Source organism: Sylvia atricapilla, chromosome 26 (genome assembly GCF_009819655.1).
Source record: "Sylvia atricapilla isolate bSylAtr1 chromosome 26, bSylAtr1.pri, whole genome shotgun sequence".
NCBI classification, from domain to species: Eukaryota; Metazoa; Chordata; class Aves; order Passeriformes; family Sylviidae; genus Sylvia; species Sylvia atricapilla.
Window position 1 is genome coordinate 450,672 of NC_089165.1, and position 18,004 is coordinate 468,675.

The window sequence follows — 18,004 nt, forward strand, 5'->3', positions numbered from 1 at the left end:
CAGGGTTTCTAGGATTTTTTGTTTGCTTGTTTGCTTGTTTTGGGGTTTTTTTGGTACTACTACATTTGTATTCTCAATATTCCTAGTAAAGAACTGTCATTCCTATTCCCAAATCTTTGCCTTAAAGCCTCTAATTGCAGAATTATAAAAATTTGGAAGGGGAGGAGTGGTTTACATTCTCTATTCCAAGGGAAACTTCAGATTTCCCTGGCAGATACCAGGGTTTGTCTTCCCAAACCAAGACACTAGGAATAAGGCCATCATCCCTCCACACATGAAGAGCTGTCTAGAGAACAGAGAGGTGCGAAGCAAAGCCCAGCATGTGCTGTTCCCCATTTACCAGATGAGCAATCGAAGTGGCACATGCCCTGCAAACATCTCCACCATGAACCCATGCAGCAGGACAAAACTGGGCAAACAGCCAGGGCAGGAGCCAGACCTGCCCTTTTCACAGAATGCAGCCTGGACACCCAGAGCATGGCCACTGCTCTGTGACTGGTGTCCCCAGGTGCCATGCCAAGGGGCTGGAGGTGCCTGTGGTGCTGTGGCCCAGAAGGGCTCTGAGCATCCTGCACAGGGAGATACAGACTCCTCCAGCACTCAGGGGCTCTTATCACACACCTGCAGCTGGGCCGAGGGAGGGGAGGTGCAGCAGATTCTGATGTAAACAGGACTGGACACTGCAGGAAACAGGAGGAATTGCCAAATTCAAGGGTTGGATGAGGTCCCACGCAGTCTGGCAGCTTCAGGGCATGGGAGGCCATGGCCCAGAGGAGGGGAGGAGGAAGTCTGGTGGGGTGGTATCCAGAAAAACTCCCAGTTCTGCTCTCCAGGCCATCCAGCCCCTCTGGACTGTGCCCTGCTCGCTCAAACAAACTGGAAGTGCTGGGCAAGCTCAGTCCAGCCAAGTGCAGGTGAGGGGATCAGAGGAATGGGGCACAGACTGAAGACCTTCCAACCCATCCCAAACCTGCTTTCCCAGAGCCAACATGCAGGCTGAGCAGGTGAGTACTGGCAGTCTAAAAAGTACTGAATGCTCTGACCTTTCCATCATTCTTTCTCTGCTTTATCATCTTCAGGCAGTCCTCGAGTCTTGCAATTCCCACTTTGAGCAGTGAATCCTGTCTCCCCTTCTGTTGATTGACTGTGGGTATGCTGGCATCCAGGATGGAGAGAGTAGAAAGTGAGACCCGGATGGATGAGGTGGAGGAGATGAGTGGAAGAGGTGAGTTTTCAGGATGGAAGAGGAGGGGGAACTGTACTTTGTTGAGGAGAAAATGCATCCTGCTTCTGCTGTGGGGCAACTACTGAAGGTCAAAGCTCTGGGGCTTGTCCCCAGACTAGGCTTTCCATGGGTTGGGGCTCAGTGGCTGCAACACTCCCAGCTGAACTCTTGGTGCTTATCTGTAGACCCAGCTCCAGCACCAAAGGCTCCTGAGCTGACATCCTTGGTCCCCTCCACTGGTCACAGAAAGAGAGGTGAATTTGTGGCCGTGGGTTATGGGTCTTGGGGTAATGTCTACTGTGGTTGGCACTGATTTGTACCCTGACCTGCCTGTTCTCCTCTCATAGCACCAGAAAAACTCAGGCTCAGGTCCAGGTGGCTGCACTGCAGGTGTGCACCCACCCACTCAGGTGCCTCCTCCTCCAGGAAATTCAGGTCCTCTTGGCCAGGATGTGTGCAGGCCCCTGGGGCAGGGACAAGATTGGGGCAGTAGGGAGCCAGGGACAGTCCAGCTAGGGGGATTTTCCCACTGCAGGGAAAAGGAACTCACCCTGTCCCTTCTCTTGCTGGGGTGGATGCAGCCCCGGGGTTACCTGTTCTGAGCAGCTTCTCCTCCTCTGTCCCCAGCCGATGTGATTCTGGACCCAGACACCGCCAATCCCTTCCTCATTCTGGCCAGCGACCAGCGAGGGGTGGGACGGGGGGACGCGTGGACCTCGCTGCCCAACAACCCCGAGCGGTTTGACATGGAGCCATGTGTGCTGGGCAACCAGGGCTTTGCTGCAGGGAGACACTGCTGGGAGGTGGAGGTGGCCAAGGCAGGGGACTGGTGGGCTGTGGGAGTGGCCCAGGAGTCTGTCAGGAGGAAGGGGGTTCTCAATTTTACACCCCAGGAGGGAATCTGGGCCGTGGGGCAGTGGTTTGGACAGTACCATGCTTTCAGTGATCCTGACTGGACACCCCTGCACCTTACCTGCCTCCCCAGGGCCATCCAGGTCTGCCTGGACTTCACAGACAAGCAGGTGACTTTTGCTGATGCAGAGAGTGGAGCCCCAATCTTTGCTTTCTCCCTGGCCTTATGTGCTGGGGAGAGGCTGCGCCCATGGCTCTGGGTAGGGATGGGCTCATGGCTCAAGCTGTGCCCCTGACAGGGAGGGAACATGGTGGGGCAGGGGAGAGACTGGAAAGGTAAGCGCCATCATCTTGGGTCTTGGTGTTGGGAACCGGGAGGGTTCTGCATCCTGCTGGCTTCTCCTCACACACATTCTCTGGCCACCAAGGGGACGGCTGGCAGGTCACAGAGGTGGATGCCATAATAGAGCTTCCTTCATCCCCCCACCCCTCGGCTGGGACTGCAGGGACAACAGGGAGCGCAGAGATGCAGTGCAGGGAGGAAATTGGTGCCTGGTGGTCCCATTGCACTGCAGAGCTGCTCTGTACGAGGCCATGGAAAATTTAGCAGGGTCCAGCTCCTCCAAGGGTGCTGGAGTAGTGCCTCTGGCTTTTTTCAATTAAGGTAAAAAACCTCAAACATAGCTGAATACTCATGATAACACTTATCTTCCCCACACATCCAGAGCCTCTCCTTGCCTGACATGCACCAAGGACATTTCTTGCAGCAGAGCACTGGTAGCAATGCAGGGGCAGCAGTAGGGGCAGCCCAGGAAAGAAAGCACAATGCTGAGCTGTGAAATCCACAGGACAGGCAATATCCACAGATCTGCCATTCTCTGCTATTGCCCCATCAAGGTCCCAACTCACAGGATCCTGCTAAATCCTGAAAGGAGAAGGCGGGATGTAGGTGAAGTGGGACATTGCCTGGGTCCAGCCTAGATTTAATCTCCAAACACTTTTCTGGTTGGACCTTCTTTAGTGCCACCTTAGTTGTCATCGTTGTGGTGGCATCTGGGTACAGGCAACAGTACTGGTCTCCCTGCCCTCCTCCAGTAGATGCAAAGAGTTGCAGTTCTGGGTCAAGCCTAGTTATCTGCCCCTAGAGCTCTGCCCTAAGCCTTCTTCCCCTGTGGTAGCACCAAGACTGGAGAAACCCAGGGATCTCTGCTCCCAATGAGAGGCACTTCATACCCTCCATGGGCAGGAGCCTCTGAGACTGTCCTGGTTTTGCTAGGGATAGAGTTAACGTTCCTCTCAGTAGCTGGCACAGTGATGGGTTTGGGATTTAGGGTGAGAATAATATTGACAGCAACAACCAAACCATCAGCTCTGTGCTGTTTATCCAAGGCAAGAACTTTTCAGTGTCTCATACTCTGCCAGCGAGGAGCTGCACAAGAAGCTGGGTGGTGAGCACAGCCAGGACAGCTGACCCAAACTGGCCAGAGGGATATTCCATACCACAGAATGTCCTGCCCAGTGTGTAAACTGGGGAAACTGCCTGGGAGGAGCAAATCACTGCCAGGGGATAGGCTGGGCATAGATTAGTGGGTGGTGAGCAACTGTACTGGGCATCACTTGTTTCACTTGGTGTTCATAATTTTTTTAAATTACAATTATTATTATCATTAGTATTATTGCATATTACTTTGTCTTAATTATTAAACTGGCTTTACCTCAAACCAAAAGTTTTTTCCTTTTTTTCCCCCCATCCCCCTTGGAGGGTGGTGTGTGACTAAGTGGCTGTGCAGTGTTCAGTTGTCAGCTGGGGTTACACCGTGACAGAGGTTCACAGCAGAATGTTGGTGTATGGAGATGGCAAATTGTTAGTTCTGTATTTTTGTCCTTTTTCATGCAAAACACCCTAAAAGAGTTGTGCTGTGCATTTAGGGACACCTACCTCAATCAAGAAGAAGAAATTCCTTTCTGAAAGCCAGCTCAGCACCTCAGACTGGAGAAAAGTTGAGTTTTTGAACAGATTGATGTCTAGGAACCTCTTCACTGGAATGTTGTGGTTTGGAGGGGGTAAATTTTGTGCCTTAGTTTCATTTTTGATATGCCCCCCAAAAATTAAATTTTAAAAAATCATCTCTCTAGGAGCTGAGTTGTATAGTTGCAGCATTTGTGTAAGAAATAGACAATTTCATGTAGAATTGCACCACAAAGACTCAGGAGAATTTAAATTCAACTCTTGTGCTAGAGGTCTCTGCATGCCAGATCTACAATGGGTAGGAAGGCTTAAGGAACACTGGGGTCCTTGAGCAAGGCTGGACCCATTCATTGGCTCTGAATGGTTTTAGAGAGACAACCAGAGCTGTGAAGTTTGTCCCATACCCAGTGTGGGCACAGACAGCACATCACAGCAGTGATCTGCTGCCTCTCAACCAGTGCCTGGACATGGAGACCACAGGGCAACTCCCAAGTTCCCAAAGCCCATAGTCCACAGCAGGGTGTGATGAGACCCCTGGGACACTCCTGCCCTCAGGGAAAAAGGCTGCAGCAGTGGGCAGTGGAGGCACCTCAATAAACATGCTCTTCTCAGCACTGGTCTGTTAGACATGATCCAAACAAAGCATGCCTGGATTTGGCACATTGGCCAAGCAACTCTGACTGAATGCCCTTCCCATTAAATTGTTTCCTTTTCCCCAGTGAGCCCTTTCTCTTGCTGTTGGAGATGCTACTTTTTCTTCCCCCTTCCCTGTCAGATTGCTGTGTGGCATCACAGTTTTATTTTGAAGGACCAGCTAAGCCAACCATGGCACACTCTTTTTTTAAAATCTTTTTAAATTTAAACAAGTCCAGAAAACCCTTGATTTCACAGCTTGGCTGGGAAACTCATCCAAGGCTAAAGCCTTGTCCAGGACCTTGGAAATGCATCCAACATTGGTGTTGCAGTGCTTTGAGTGGGCCATTTTAATGGCAGTGCTGCCATTTTAAATGGGCAGCTTCACAATTTCCAACCCCCTGCTTCAAGTGTGGTGTGACCAGATTTGCTACAGAGATCCAGAGCCAGGGGCCAAGGCTGCAGGGAATGTTGGGCCTCCTCATTGCCCCACAGGGGCAACGACGGCTGCCCAAGTCTCTGCAGCCCCTGCCATGCCCCTGGCCCTGGATGGTTCTCAGAGCCAGCTGTAGTGAGCACTCAGAGCAAGGCTCCTGCCCTGCAGCTAGCTGCCAGCAGCTCTTGTACACTTGGGCACAGCTCAGACACAGCTCTGACCCAGTCTGATACACCTTGGACACTGTTGGACATACTTCGGACACAGCTGGACACAGCCCACCATGACCCCACCAGGGCTCAGGTGAGAGTGTGGGCTTGCAGATATGTCTGGTGTCTCCCACAGCCCTGGAGTGAGGGGCTAGGCTGGAGGGCCATGGGCAGGCCTGGGTCAGGCAACTCACAGGGGCAGCATCAGGAGCCTTTGTGGGGTGACATCATGGCAGCACCAGGGTGACTCCATGCAGCCCATACACACCCCTCGCCCAACCAGGGGCTGAAAGACTCTTGAGACTTGGCCCAAACACTATTGCCTTGCTTGGTCCACACCAGGCTTGTATACACTGACAGATAAACTGCCCAGACATGACAAAAGCCCTGGGTTTTGTCCAACTTTGAAACCTTCTGCTGGGGCCCTGGTGGCTGCCCAGGACAGCTGCCCCAGGCAGGCAATACTGGAGTGCTCTCAGGGAGCAGACTGGGCTCTGTGGTCCCAGCCCCCTCCAATAACAACACAACAGCCCAAAGTTTGTCTCACTTTTATTTACATCATTGCACAGCCCATTTCCCCAGAATGCACTGGAACATGGTGGGTCAGACACCGATTGCCCACATCCACGAGCTGAACATCTCCTCTGGGAAGGAGGACAAGACTCAAAAGAGTCACTATTAGGTCTTGCAGGGGAACATGCAACAACTCCAATTATTGGCAATGACAATAAAGCCAAGGATGCTGAGTGCAGCCGTGGCCACACAGCATCATAGGGCCAGGCCCCCACTGCCCCAGCCAGGGGCTCCTGGCTTTCACAGTTGCATATTTGGATTGACAGTGGGTTTCTTAACTGGAACACTGCCTTAATTTAAGTTTCTTAACTTAGCACTGGCTCTATTAAGTCCTTACCCTGGGGATGTGCTGTGGGAGACAGCATCCCTCATCACCTGCCAGAACTCAGCCAGGGCTGGAAAGGTTAAACCACCCGCTCCCCATTTTTCTTCACTGGTGATGTCCTGGTGACAAGGGGTTTGATTGTTGGGAAGCAGCTGAAGGAAGGGGCACCCAGAACAAGGCACAGAGCAGTGGTGCAGAGCCTGCTGCCATGGAAGGGGTGTGCAGTGGAGGGAGCATCTGCATGGGAATGGGATGAGACTGGAGCAGGGACTGTGACTGGAGCTGGCTGCTGCAGCCTCTCCACCAAGAGTACCAGGAGTAGAGTAATCCCTGCGTAAGTGCATGACTGGGAAAAGGGCAGACACCCACGGGTATGTGGAAGAAGGGAAGGGACCGTCGGGGGTCTGGCTGAGAGAGGAGTGGAGATGTCAGCCTGGCTGTTAGCAGAGGACATTCACTCTGCACTCACACCAGCACCTCATGCTTGGAAGAGAGACCAGTTCAGAGCAGCCCTCAGGGCACAGAGAGGCTGCTGCAAGATGTGTCAGGGTATCCCCAAGCTGCACCAGAACCCTGAGAGAGGAGGCAGAGGAGAGCTGACAAGAGACCAGAGCATGGGGCTGGAGCAATCCTGTTGGGCAAGATGGCACACTGGTCCCCACTGCTCAGACCACCAGCAACGTTCAGCTCAGGGTGAGGGAAGAGATAAGGAAACATCCTGCTTCGCAGCTAGAGGAGGGGGAGGAGGAAGTGCACATGGTGCTTTGAATTCAGGAAATTACAGATCTCCATCTTGCAGGGCATTGCACTGATCAACTTGCTTTCAGCAAAGGGGCAGAGGGACATAGTGCATGACCACCACTACCCACTGCAAGGACACAGACCCCTCAGAACATACCTCCTGCCTGCTCTCTACCCTCACCACCACGGAGCCATAGCCCAGGCTCCAGCAAAGCAGCTGCACACACCTCTGGAGCACGTGGCAGGACAGTGTGACTGCCAGCATCCTCGCCAGCGTTCTCACAGCCTGCGCCACTTGGGAGGCTCAGGAAAGCTCAGCACCAGGCACGGGCACTGTCTGGCAGAGTGAGGAGGTGGCAGAGGCATAAACCAAAGCCAAACCAGGGGGCCTCTTGGCAGAGGGGGCATTCTGAGACAGAGGGCTTTGAGAGCTGCATGTGCTGGAAATGCAGGTGAAAGGAGAAGGAGGAACACCAGCCCCATGGGACAAGGGACCAAGAGCCTTTCTCTGGGAACCAGCAAGCTGTGGGGTTTCACTAGAGGACACAACATTCACTAGAGGACACAACAGGCAGGCAGCGCTACCAGGGATCAACCCAATCCCAGCAGCTCCTCTGGAATGTGCAAATAAAGCACAGAGACAGCCAAGAGCACCTGCATCCTCCAAGCGCCACAGGGCATGGCCTGTCTCCTAAGGTACGTGTGAAACTGATGCTATGGGAGGTCCAGCCTCAAGGTGGCAAAAGGACATCAGCAAACAGAGACTCCAACTCCCACCTTCTGGGGCCCGGAAAGCTCCTTTCTCAATCTTTTCAAAGCAAAAGGCAATGGTGGGTTTAGCTAGTATGGAGCCATCTCTCCTCACTCTCAGATCCTCCATCTACCTTTGCCAGACAGACCAAGAGCTGACTGTATCTGAGTCCTCAGGATGTGCCAGGATCTCAAGGAAAGCATTTTGTGAGATCATGTCTGCACTGGAAAAGATTCTCTCATTCTGAAACTGATTTTGAAATCCTCAAAATTACAGTACTTTACAATACAAAATGTCTCCATTCGGTATTGCGTCATTTTACTCCTTCTGGGATTATAATAATTATTAAAAACACTCAACTTTCTAAAAAGGACAGAACACCACAAAAGAGACCAAAGAGTAATGGGAAGGCTGCTGCAGTATATCAAAACCAATTTAGTGCAAAGGAGAAGGGGACTTTCAATAATGGTTGACGAAAAGTGTTCTTCATATGCTCATTTGGAGAAAAGGCATTGATTTAACCTCTGAATGAGATCAAGTTGCCAGCTTCTATCCTGAAGCTTAGAACATCAACACAAAAGGATTGAAACACAATATACATGGCCATTAAAAAAAGATATTATATATAGATATATGTATAGAGAGAGGGAGATGTTTTCCACGTATAATATTTCATTATAGGAAAGTGTCCCTGCAGACAGGCATTTTCTGCCATCAGGCTCTTTTGGGCCATTTCACACACAGATGTTGATTATGTGTCACTTTGCCAAGGTCTAAAGCATGTGCTGAGTGCAGAGTCCCTTTGAGTGGGATGATTGTTTTCAAGTGTCCCCACAGCTGCCACGTTCTTTGGGCCTGTGGGGACACTCGACCCTCCACCATGGCCAGCTGCAGGACGGCTCAGACGGTGGTCTCATCTGCGGTCTTCTTCATGAGCTTGGTGGAGAGGAGGGAGTGGGGCATGGGATGAGGGCTCCGCGAGGCTGGGATCATCAAGCGGACTTTCTGGTTGGTCCTTCGCCACTCAGAGTACAGCTGGCAGTGGTAGCGGAACGAGACCTGGCGGGCGAGAACGCAGCGCTCTGTCACCAACCCTGCCACTCGTGCCAGAGCACACACAGGGACAGCCCAATGCCAGCACCCCTTTGCCTCTGGGGACTCCTTATCCTGAGGCAAAGGAGACGATACTGAGCCCCAGCATGGTTTGGGGCACTCCACGTCCCCAGCCTCTGACAAGCAATCAATCCCTTCTTGGTGACACCAGGCTGAGTGGGGCACAGCCAAAGGGGCCTTCTGGGCAGCACTTAGCAGAGTGGGACGGAGTTTGCTAAGCTGGGTTTGGGTCTGGGCTGGTGAAATGTGGTGGGGATGAGCTACAACTCGCCCTTTCATCCAGCCCCAGACTGCAGCCAGCACCTTGGGTGAGCAAAACAAGGGTCTGAATCCAACCCATCTCCTCCCATCCCACAGATCCCAGGGGATCTTCTTCGTCCTACACAAAAACCTTCCCTCCTTTGTCTTCAACAACAGGACAGCAGCTGGATTCATTTTTTCCTGACAACAATGTGACTTGGGAGACTTGTCTAGCCAGAGGGAGACAGGAGAGGATGCAAAGACAGGAGGACCCAGAGCAGCCCAGCAGAGGCAGGAGCTGGCCCTGTAGTTTCAGAACAGCCCTGCAGGGGGAGCTTCGAGCTCAGCTTAAATACCGAATCCAGTCAGCCACTGATCTAAACCAGGCTTTCTTACAGGAAGCATTTAGCTGGCAACTAGGACGTACCAGGAAGTGCATCTGACACAGAAAACTTAGTAAAACTATTACTTCTGGATGGGTTTATGACACGTTTTATGAGAAATGAAGCTGTGACACTGAGGTAATTGCACTTACTGATCTGTGCACACCCCTCCTTCCTGTTGCAGAGGGACTATGGCAATAAGATTATTTGCTGACAAACTCATCTCCCAGTTTTCAGAGAACGAGGAACTAACAGTGGAAACCACAAGGAAGGCTCCTGCTCCTCACACAGGACCTGCAGCCTTGGCTACAGCCCCTCTCAGAACCCTCACACTGGTTACAGCCAGGAACCCCCTCCCACATATCAGCCCCATTCACTGCACAGCCCAGGGTTGAATGAGCTGAATATGAATAAAGATGCTTCACCTAATGTCCTCCTCTGCTCGAGGAGAAGTGAAGCACAGAGAATTAAAGCCATTTTAGCCAGGACTTGTTACTGCGCAAACATTTTTCCATTTCCTCCAGGTTTCCAGCTCCTCCACCAGTTCCTGAGATAGAGAAGATGGAAACATTTCCTCTTAAGGTTTCCAATTTTAGCTTTGCCTCCTACCGAAACAAGCTTCATGCAGGAAAGTGCAGCATGGAAACTTTCCTCCATGGCTCCCATGCAAGGATGGCTCCAGCTTTTCCCCCAGGCACTCTCCTCCCCAGAGCAGGCACTGCTGCAGCACCCACTCATCCTGCCCTGGCTGCGAGGTCTGCGGGGGAGAGCTGTAGGGAGTGTCCAGGCAAAGGGGTTACTCTGAGAAACTGGAACACGAGATAACAAGGAAATTGACTGGAAAATTTCTATTGCCCAAAGGACTGCCAGCTTTTTGGGGTTCCACTATTTCTCCTGCATCAAGTGCAATTCATCCCCTCCCAAAATGGTGTTTCCCTGCAAGCAGTTGGAAAACGGCATTGACAGGGCACGAGCACACACAGGGCATGGAATAGGAGAGCCAAAATCAAGATCCAAACCCAGAAATCCACCCAGCAACACAAGACAAAAAAAAGTGAATGGGAAACAGAAGGAAGTCCCTGGCCTGGCAGCCCCTGGAGACAGCAGCCCGGGGGCCCTCGGGAAGGGGCTGGGCAGTCCAACTGAGCTTCCGCTTGTGCCACACCCAAACTCTCATTTGCTTTCCTACTCTTCTCAGCTCCCTACAAGCTACAAGCTCCTTGCCTCCTAACTCAGCACATCCAGAAATGTCAAACAAGGTGTCTGGAGGAAGCTCTCTCCCAGCACGGATCTGTTCAACACCCAGACTGGCTCAAGTGCAGGTTCCTGGCAATCCTCAGTGTCCCACACACAGCAGTGGGCCAGGGCAGGCTAGCTACCAAGCCTTGACTTGGGGCCAACCACACATCTCAGCATCAGAGAAGCTATAGGTTTCCCCAGGGCCAGAAATAACTTCCACACACCTTAAAAATACTGCGTAGGAGTTTGTTTAGCTGTGGCCAGAGATCCCCAAGGCAGTCTGCAACCCAGCTGGGCACAGCCAGCCTGTGCTGTGCAGCAAAAGCACAGAGGTGGCAAATTATTTAGGAGTCAAACATGTTCCATATTTTACTTTTCCCCTGCACTGCCAGGTACCAAGTTTGTGTTTCTTCTTGAGCCACAGATGGGCCACCGCCTGACCCAGCCCCAAGCCCTTCCCACCCACCCCCATCCCCATCCCAGCTCCAGCATGTCTGTGCCAGATACCTGACACTTTGGGGAACACTGTGACAGTCTGGAAAGCAGATGACCAGAAAGTGGTTTTCCATTCTCAGCAACAGCTTTAGCAGCTTGCACATGAAGATAACTAAACGGACATTCAAGCGGAAGAGCCCAAGGTGTTCTCGCATAGAGAGGCAGAAACAGCAGGTGGGACTGACAAGGTGCAAGCCAGTGCTTCCCGATGCTGTTTGAGAAGGAGCAGGACCCTGGCGGATGGCACTTACCAGTGTCCAAAGGACGTAGATTGTGAAAAGTGCTATAGTGAGTGCTATGAGTCCAATGGCCTCCAGCCGACTGTTGAATTGCAAGTGGTCCTGGGCCCCACGCAGACACAGCCAGCCCGAGATGGCCGCCAGTGGAGTGATGAACAGGAAACACACCATGTCACAGAACAGGGTCCTCTTCTCATTGCGGGGCCCGGGGTCCTTCAGCCACTGCGGGAAGGACGGGAGAAGGGGATCAGTCTGGGACAGGCAGTGTGCATGGCAAGCAGGCGGAGATGGGGAGCTCTCGCCTGCACCGTGCAGTCTGGGTGGACGTGGCTGACTCACATCAATCTTCTCCAAAATGGAACCAGAGAGTGTCAGGTCTAGGTTCAACAGCTAACAAGGGAAATGGGAGAAACAGCTAAAGAATGTGTGCAGAGGAAGGCAGTCATGAATGCAGAAGCTCCTGGGCTCTCCTCTGGAGTAGTCAGGAGCAGGCACTGCAGGACGTCAGTTCGGTAAAGCCTGGCTTAATATGGATCTGACAGGTCTTTCTCTGAGCTTCAACAGAAAGAGACCTAGGAGTCTAACTGGTGAAGGGGCTGTGGGAAACAGGGGCACTGGGGTCTGCAGCAAGGCCAAGCTATAAGGGCATCTGTCCCAAATCTAGCCCTTGGGTTCCTTTGGGAGAATTACAGCATTTTAGAGTTTCACAGCAAATCTCCAATTTTCTTTTCTTTTGGGAGTCCTGAGTTGCTTCCAGTGTGGGTTCATTTTAGATACTTTACTTCAGCAACAGCAATTGTTCTGTTTTCCTGGAATTATGCTATTTTCAGCCTTTTCTTTCCTTTTTTTAGAATGGCAAGAACCTGTGGTTTCTACAGATACCAGATTGTTACAGCACGTATTGACTGAGATCTGTGTGTGCTGGCTTGCAGATTCTTTCTTCTCCACCTCACAAAGATGATTGCCTGATTCAGGATTTTTTAAATTTTATTTTTAAATAAAACTTGGATAATAATACTGACAAGGCACAGGCAGATCAGGGAAAAGGCTATCAAGGTCGGGGATGTCAGGCCAATCCTACTGCCAGATTTGGAGTACAGTACCTGCTTTGGAACAGACAGCTTGGGAATGGACCCATCTGGGAACTCTGCACACAAAGCTCCTTTCCCACTCAGAAACCACCATTTAAGGAGCAACATGGAAGTGCCATGAGCTGAGAAGAGGATGCTGCAGTGACAGGTATGAGCCTGGCCAGGAATTTCAGCTGAGAGGACTCATAACCACAATATTTTAGGGATGTGAGCATCTGAACATCTCATGGTTACCATCTGTGGTAACAGTCAAGGAACTTTCATCGATTCTAAAGCCATTTGGAGCATGAATTGATGGGCACACAGCCAGAAGAAAACCTCAAAGAATCACAGAATCACTAAGGTGGGAAAAGACTTCCAAAATGAAGTCCAGCTATCAACACAGCCATCTCCAAACCACGTCCTCAAGTCATCCACACATTCTTTGAACACTTCAAGGGATGGTGGCTCCACCACTGTCCTGGCAACCTGTTCCAATGCCTGACAATCCTTTCCATGAAGAAATTTTTCCAATATCCAACCGAAACCTCTCCTGGCACACCCTGAGGCCATTTCCTCTCATCCTGTCCTTTGTTCCCTGGGAGCAGAGCCCGACCCCCACCTGGCTGCATCTTCCTGTCAAGGAGTTGTGCAGAGCCAGAAGGTCCCCCCTGAGCCTCATTTTCTGCAGGTTGAGCCCCCCCAGCTGCTCATGGTGCTCCAGACCCTTCCCCAGCTCTGATGCCCTTCTCAGGACACACTCCAGTGCCTCAGTGTCTTTCTTGGACTAAGGAGCCACCCCAGGATTTGAGGTGGAGCCTCACCAGTGCCCAGCACAGGGTGATGATCACAGCCCTGCTCCAGCTAGACACACTATGCCTGGTACAGGCCAGGTGCCATTGTCCTTCTTGGCCATCTGGCTCATGTTCAGCCACTGCTGACCAGCACTACCAAGTCCTTCTCCACTGGACTGCTTCCAGAGCAGGCAGAACTGTCGTTTGGACAGGGGCCGGAAGAAGGGAGGCAGACCTCCAGGTCCCCCCTTGTATGGTTCTGCAGAGGAGTCAGTGCGATGAGCTGCATGGGGACAATAAAGATAACAAATGCAGTCTGAGTAGTCCTGGAAGGAAGTGAGGGTGGACAGCAACTGATTTGGCACAGGAAAGCTGCTCCTCTTGGGAGCAGCACCTCTTGGGCAGCCCCAGCGCTCAAACCCAGCCATGTGCCAGCCTCTCCCCAGTCCAACCAGGACAGGGCTGCCTGGTGACACAGCATTCAGGTGAGTGCCAAATCATCCCATCTGGACCAAGTTCCCTCTAGCAGCAAGCCCAGAGCACCCCATTCCCTGCAACAGGACATGCTGGGGCACTTTTGACCTTTGAACATTAAGAAGCTCAGGCAGATAGGTATTTTACTGCATCTTAATTCTGTTTATATTCCTTGTGACTTTTGAAACTCCTTCCTTCTCCCCAAGGGGGGAGACAAACATATAAAGGCAGGAAGCAAATTATTTCCTTTTGAAGTAGTTGATTTACTTTGACAATATGCACTGACACAGTAACAAACTGGAACACAATAAGCCACTCTAAGGGTGTAGCCTTTCTGGCACAGCAACACATTGGTCCATATGAGATTTAAATTTTGCAAACAATCCATAAAGTGGTCAGGCAGATTAAATAATTTTTCTAGGGAAAATTATCAAGTAAGCATGGGAAAGCAACAAAAGCACAACTTGGTGCTCTTCCAGCAGGTTCCACACTGCAATCGTGTCTGAGACTGAAAGGAAGGAGGCAGAGGGGGCTGCTTGCTGCCAGTTGGGCTATGAGCTGTGTCCTAGATCATGCTTGAAACAACCTCTCTCTGCTTGCTTGTGTGACAGAATTCTGGGACAACCATATTTCTTTGTCCTCCAGCATGATCCTGAGGCTTTTCCAGATACTGAGATCAGCAGGGTTGTGGAAGGGAGCTCATTTTTAGAGTCACATCAGGGCTATGGGATGATGAGAAGCTGACCTTTGGGTGCTGCAGTGCCTATGAAGCTTGGGTGAGCCCAGGTGATAGGAGGCAGGAGGAGAGCAGGCAGTAAAAGGCATCAAGACATGATCAGCTCCTCTGGAAGCCAAGAGCATAACACAAAGTGTATCAGAGCAGCCTCTCAGCCTGTCCATCCCAGCACCTGCTGCTCCACGTACCTCAAGGCTGGGCTGCATTCTGCCCCTTGGGACCAAGGGTAGTGGACAGAAGAGGGACTCTCCCAGCAGCACCTTGCAGTCTGTCTGGGTGGTTATAAATGGGTGTTTTAAAAATTAGCTTTCATTGATTCTTACAGCTTACTTACCTAAATGTCCATGGCCATGAGCTGTCAGCCTGTTTCATAAACACATCCCATGTAGCACTCAGCACAGCATGACACTGGAGGGACCAGCAGTCTCCAGCCAGCATGTGCTCACATCTCTCCCTGCCTTGCACCTGGACTACTCACTCTGGTAGGCATAAGTCAGGACCAGTGTGACCTGCCAGCCTCACCAGCTGACCCTGCCAGAGCTCCCCACATGCTTCACAGCTATAGCATGATGGCAAGCCACCACACCATACAAAGTATTTGGCTGCATTACAAAACATTCCACATGCTTTCTGCCCACCAGTTACCCTGTGGCTTCTCAGGTGCCTGTTGATTTTCCTTCCACTGTTGACATGGTGCCTGGCTATAAAAGCCAGAAAAAAAATCACATGAACTTGATCACTAGCAGCACTATTAGCCTTGTCCCTGTCCTAAGAAACACGGTGAATCAAAAAATCCAGCTTCAGATGAGACACTCTCACATCTCTTCTCTGGGCCTGCACTAAAACCATTTTATAGGCCATTGAGTTCCATGGGCAGCCCCAGCAGAATGGTCCTGTTTCCTTCACCAGGGTGGGAAGGGATGTTTTCTGAAAGAGTACCCAGAATTCAGGATGCCAAGACCCAGAAATGCCCCTAGCCCTGCCTGCAGAGCAGTTTAATGCTGCAGCACAAAGCTGTCCCTCCTCATTCTCCTTTCCCCAACTATCTGCCACCAGTGCTCTACAAAACTCCACAAACCAAATCGCTCCTTGTACAGGCATGAAAGCCTTCCCTATACCCCTCAGCTGCTGGGAAGCATAGGGCTCTGGACTGACCTAAGAGATTCAGGAGCACTAGAAATGGTGTACAGGAGAGAACAAACCCACAAGCAGTGCTGCAGGTCAGTGGGACACTTTCCTCCAGAGCAGCACATGCTTCCATGGTTGGTGGCACCATGGCAAAGGCCACACCAAATGCCCCAGTAGGGGTTCACAGCACTGCCAGCAGCTACACCTCAGAGAAAGCTCACTGGTCATCTGGATCAAAACAGACAGGGCTGGACAAAGCACTGAAGATAGACAGATAAGGAAGACTAGTGCTGGTGAGTACCAAGAGTGCAGGAGTGACTTATTTCCCATTTTGGCCCAAACAGACCATTGCTTTATGCAGACCAATGCCTGTGACTGCACAGAGAAGTGCCAAGAGCATCTTGTACCTCATGTTGTACCTATGACCAGCATCTCCAGACAGCAAACTCAAGTAAAGAGAGAAAGGAAAAGATTAGAGGAGTGGGAACTCCGCTAGAACCAAGAAGGATTTGTTATTTACTAGATCCAGGAGTCTAAAAGAGGCGTGCATTGAGCAAGGAGAGAGGTAGGCTGGGGAAGGCAGACAACAGTGTGGTGAGATCAGCAGAAGAGTTCGAGGAAAGCAAAGGGAAAAGTCTGTCTGCAAGGAAGATAAGGCTGGAGGAAGGGTGGGGGAGAGCTTATATCACAGCTCAGTTCTCTGAACTGAAGGAGGGGTTGTGACCACTGCACCAGGCGCTGCACCCAGAGGCAAAACTTCTTTCCCTTACAGCATAAGCAGGAGTAACATCACAATTCCTGCCTGCCAACCTCCCTTTGCACGTTCTAGGGACATCTCTGCAGCACCTTCCACAGCCACAGAAGTGCAGGAGACTCAGGAGATGAAGCAGAAGGACTGCACGTGACAGACCCATGGGAGGTGTCCCCTATTCTAGTGAGACCCGCACAGTCAAGCAGCTCCTCAGAGAATTTCAAACACATTTCATTGCATGTGACATTGTGTTTGAAAGCTGTACTTTCAAGAGACAAAAAAGAAAAAAATCCACTGACCTACATAAAATATCGAGTTTAAGTGAATCAAAAGTATTAGCAATCATTGAAAAGTAATAATCTTTAATCAAAACTGCACCATAAACTCCAAGAAAAACAGTAGGAGCAAAAAACTGTCAGGTTCCTGAACAGCACAGCACCCACCCTTAGAAGGAAATCTGTATTGTGGAGGCAAAGGCGCACACAGAATCACTAAAGCAGCCCATTTATAAATAAAGTTGTTAAAAGACACATTGCTGGAAAACACCAGCACTGAAGACATGGAAGCAGAATTTTCTTGGGACTCTGATGAGATTTGCTTGAAAGGACAGAAATAGGGAAACAAAAGGTGTGGCTGGACTGCTCCAACAGTGACTGGTTCACCAGAGAAATCTATTTTGGAATTAGACATATCTTAAATGAGTTTTGCCTTAGCAAAGGTATTAAACGCTTGCAGAAGCATTATAGGGTCATAAGGACTTATGATCAAGTCCTGTATTATACTTGTTAGCTTTCACCATTAAGGTATGTTGACTTTCAGCCTCCCTTTAATTTTAGCAAAGCCAGAGTCTTTGGTTTCTGCACCAGCAGTTTGTGTCCTCTCTCAGAGCAGAGACGTGAAACCTCCTGGCTCCTATCCCTGGTATTTACATTATGTGTGAAGAAAAATACACCCTTCCTCTGGAGTATGGAGTGATCTTTGCTGGGACTAAACAGCTGCTGCTCAGACACCTGCCTGACCTGCAGCCCCGGGACACTTCCACAGAGACCTGGGCTGGGGGCACAGACGTGACCTGACCGCTCCCCATGCCAGGAAAACCAAAGCTGGCTCACAGCCGGGGCAGATGGTCCCAAACAGGAGTCTTTGTGTGGCGAGGTGGCGTTTCTCTTCAGCCCATTGAGAAACACTCAGAGGACAAAATTAACAATAGCTTAAAGCTAAAACACTTTACGAGTTGTTAATGAAAGAAATGAGAGGGTGGGTAGCAGAGCAAAACACACAAAACAAGGTGGCCATGAAAAGGAAATACTTTTGCTGGTAGCCTGGGAAAGTAAAAATGGGCTGGAGTGGGCTCAGGTACACCAATACAGACCAACGCACACACCCACCTCCCTCTGTGGGCTGCAATGGGAGAAGGCCAGGAGCTGTGCAGAAGGGCTTGTGGCTGTAGAAACACAGCCACACTGTCACCCCTGGTAATGCTTTCTGGAAACACAACACATCCAGTACAGTCCCAAATGCCTCCATCCATGCAGCTCTGCCTGAAATCCCAAAGGATAAAGTATCTCCAGCAGGAAGACCACTTTGTAAGAGAAAATAGGTTTGTGATGGATTTTGCCCCAGACCAA

General features: G+C 50.8%; 2 protein-coding genes and 1 long non-coding RNA gene across 12 annotated transcripts in view; 2 read left to right on the plus strand and 1 right to left on the minus strand.

Moving 5' to 3' along the window:
• The first annotated feature begins 575 nt into the window (after positions 1-575).
• On the plus strand, positions 576-3,804 carry LOC136372022 (butyrophilin subfamily 1 member A1-like). The gene is made up of 2 exons (XM_066336481.1): positions 576-1,225; positions 1,853-3,804. Exons 1-2 carry the CDS (start codon positions 1,153-1,155, stop codon positions 2,371-2,373), a joined length of 594 nt encoding a protein of 197 aa, XP_066192578.1. The 5' UTR covers positions 576-1,152; the 3' UTR covers positions 2,374-3,804.
• A 1,400-nt stretch (positions 3,805-5,204) lies between these two features.
• Positions 5,205-8,007, plus strand: LOC136372023 (uncharacterized). The gene is made up of 2 exons (XR_010745432.1): positions 5,205-6,197; positions 6,228-8,007. It is a non-coding gene; the product is annotated as an uncharacterized lncRNA (long non-coding RNA).
• MARCHF2 (membrane associated ring-CH-type finger 2) overlaps positions 5,861-18,004 on the minus strand; it is a 35,413-nt gene continuing 23,269 nt past the window's right edge. For 8 of the 10 annotated variants that reach the window (XM_066336473.1, XM_066336479.1, XM_066336477.1 and 5 more), the window contains 3 exons: positions 11,436-11,645; positions 10,914-11,000; positions 5,861-8,773 (listed from right to left, as the gene is read on the minus strand). In XM_066336473.1, the coding sequence (XP_066192570.1) occupies positions 8,615-8,773; positions 10,914-11,000; positions 11,436-11,645 (456 nt within the window). In that variant the 3' untranslated portion in view covers positions 5,861-8,614. Of the gene's footprint in view, positions 8,774-9,875; positions 9,998-10,913; positions 11,001-11,435; positions 11,646-18,004 lie in introns of all 10 variants that reach the window. The other 2 variants (XR_010745431.1, XM_066336471.1) reach the window with 2 other exon arrangements.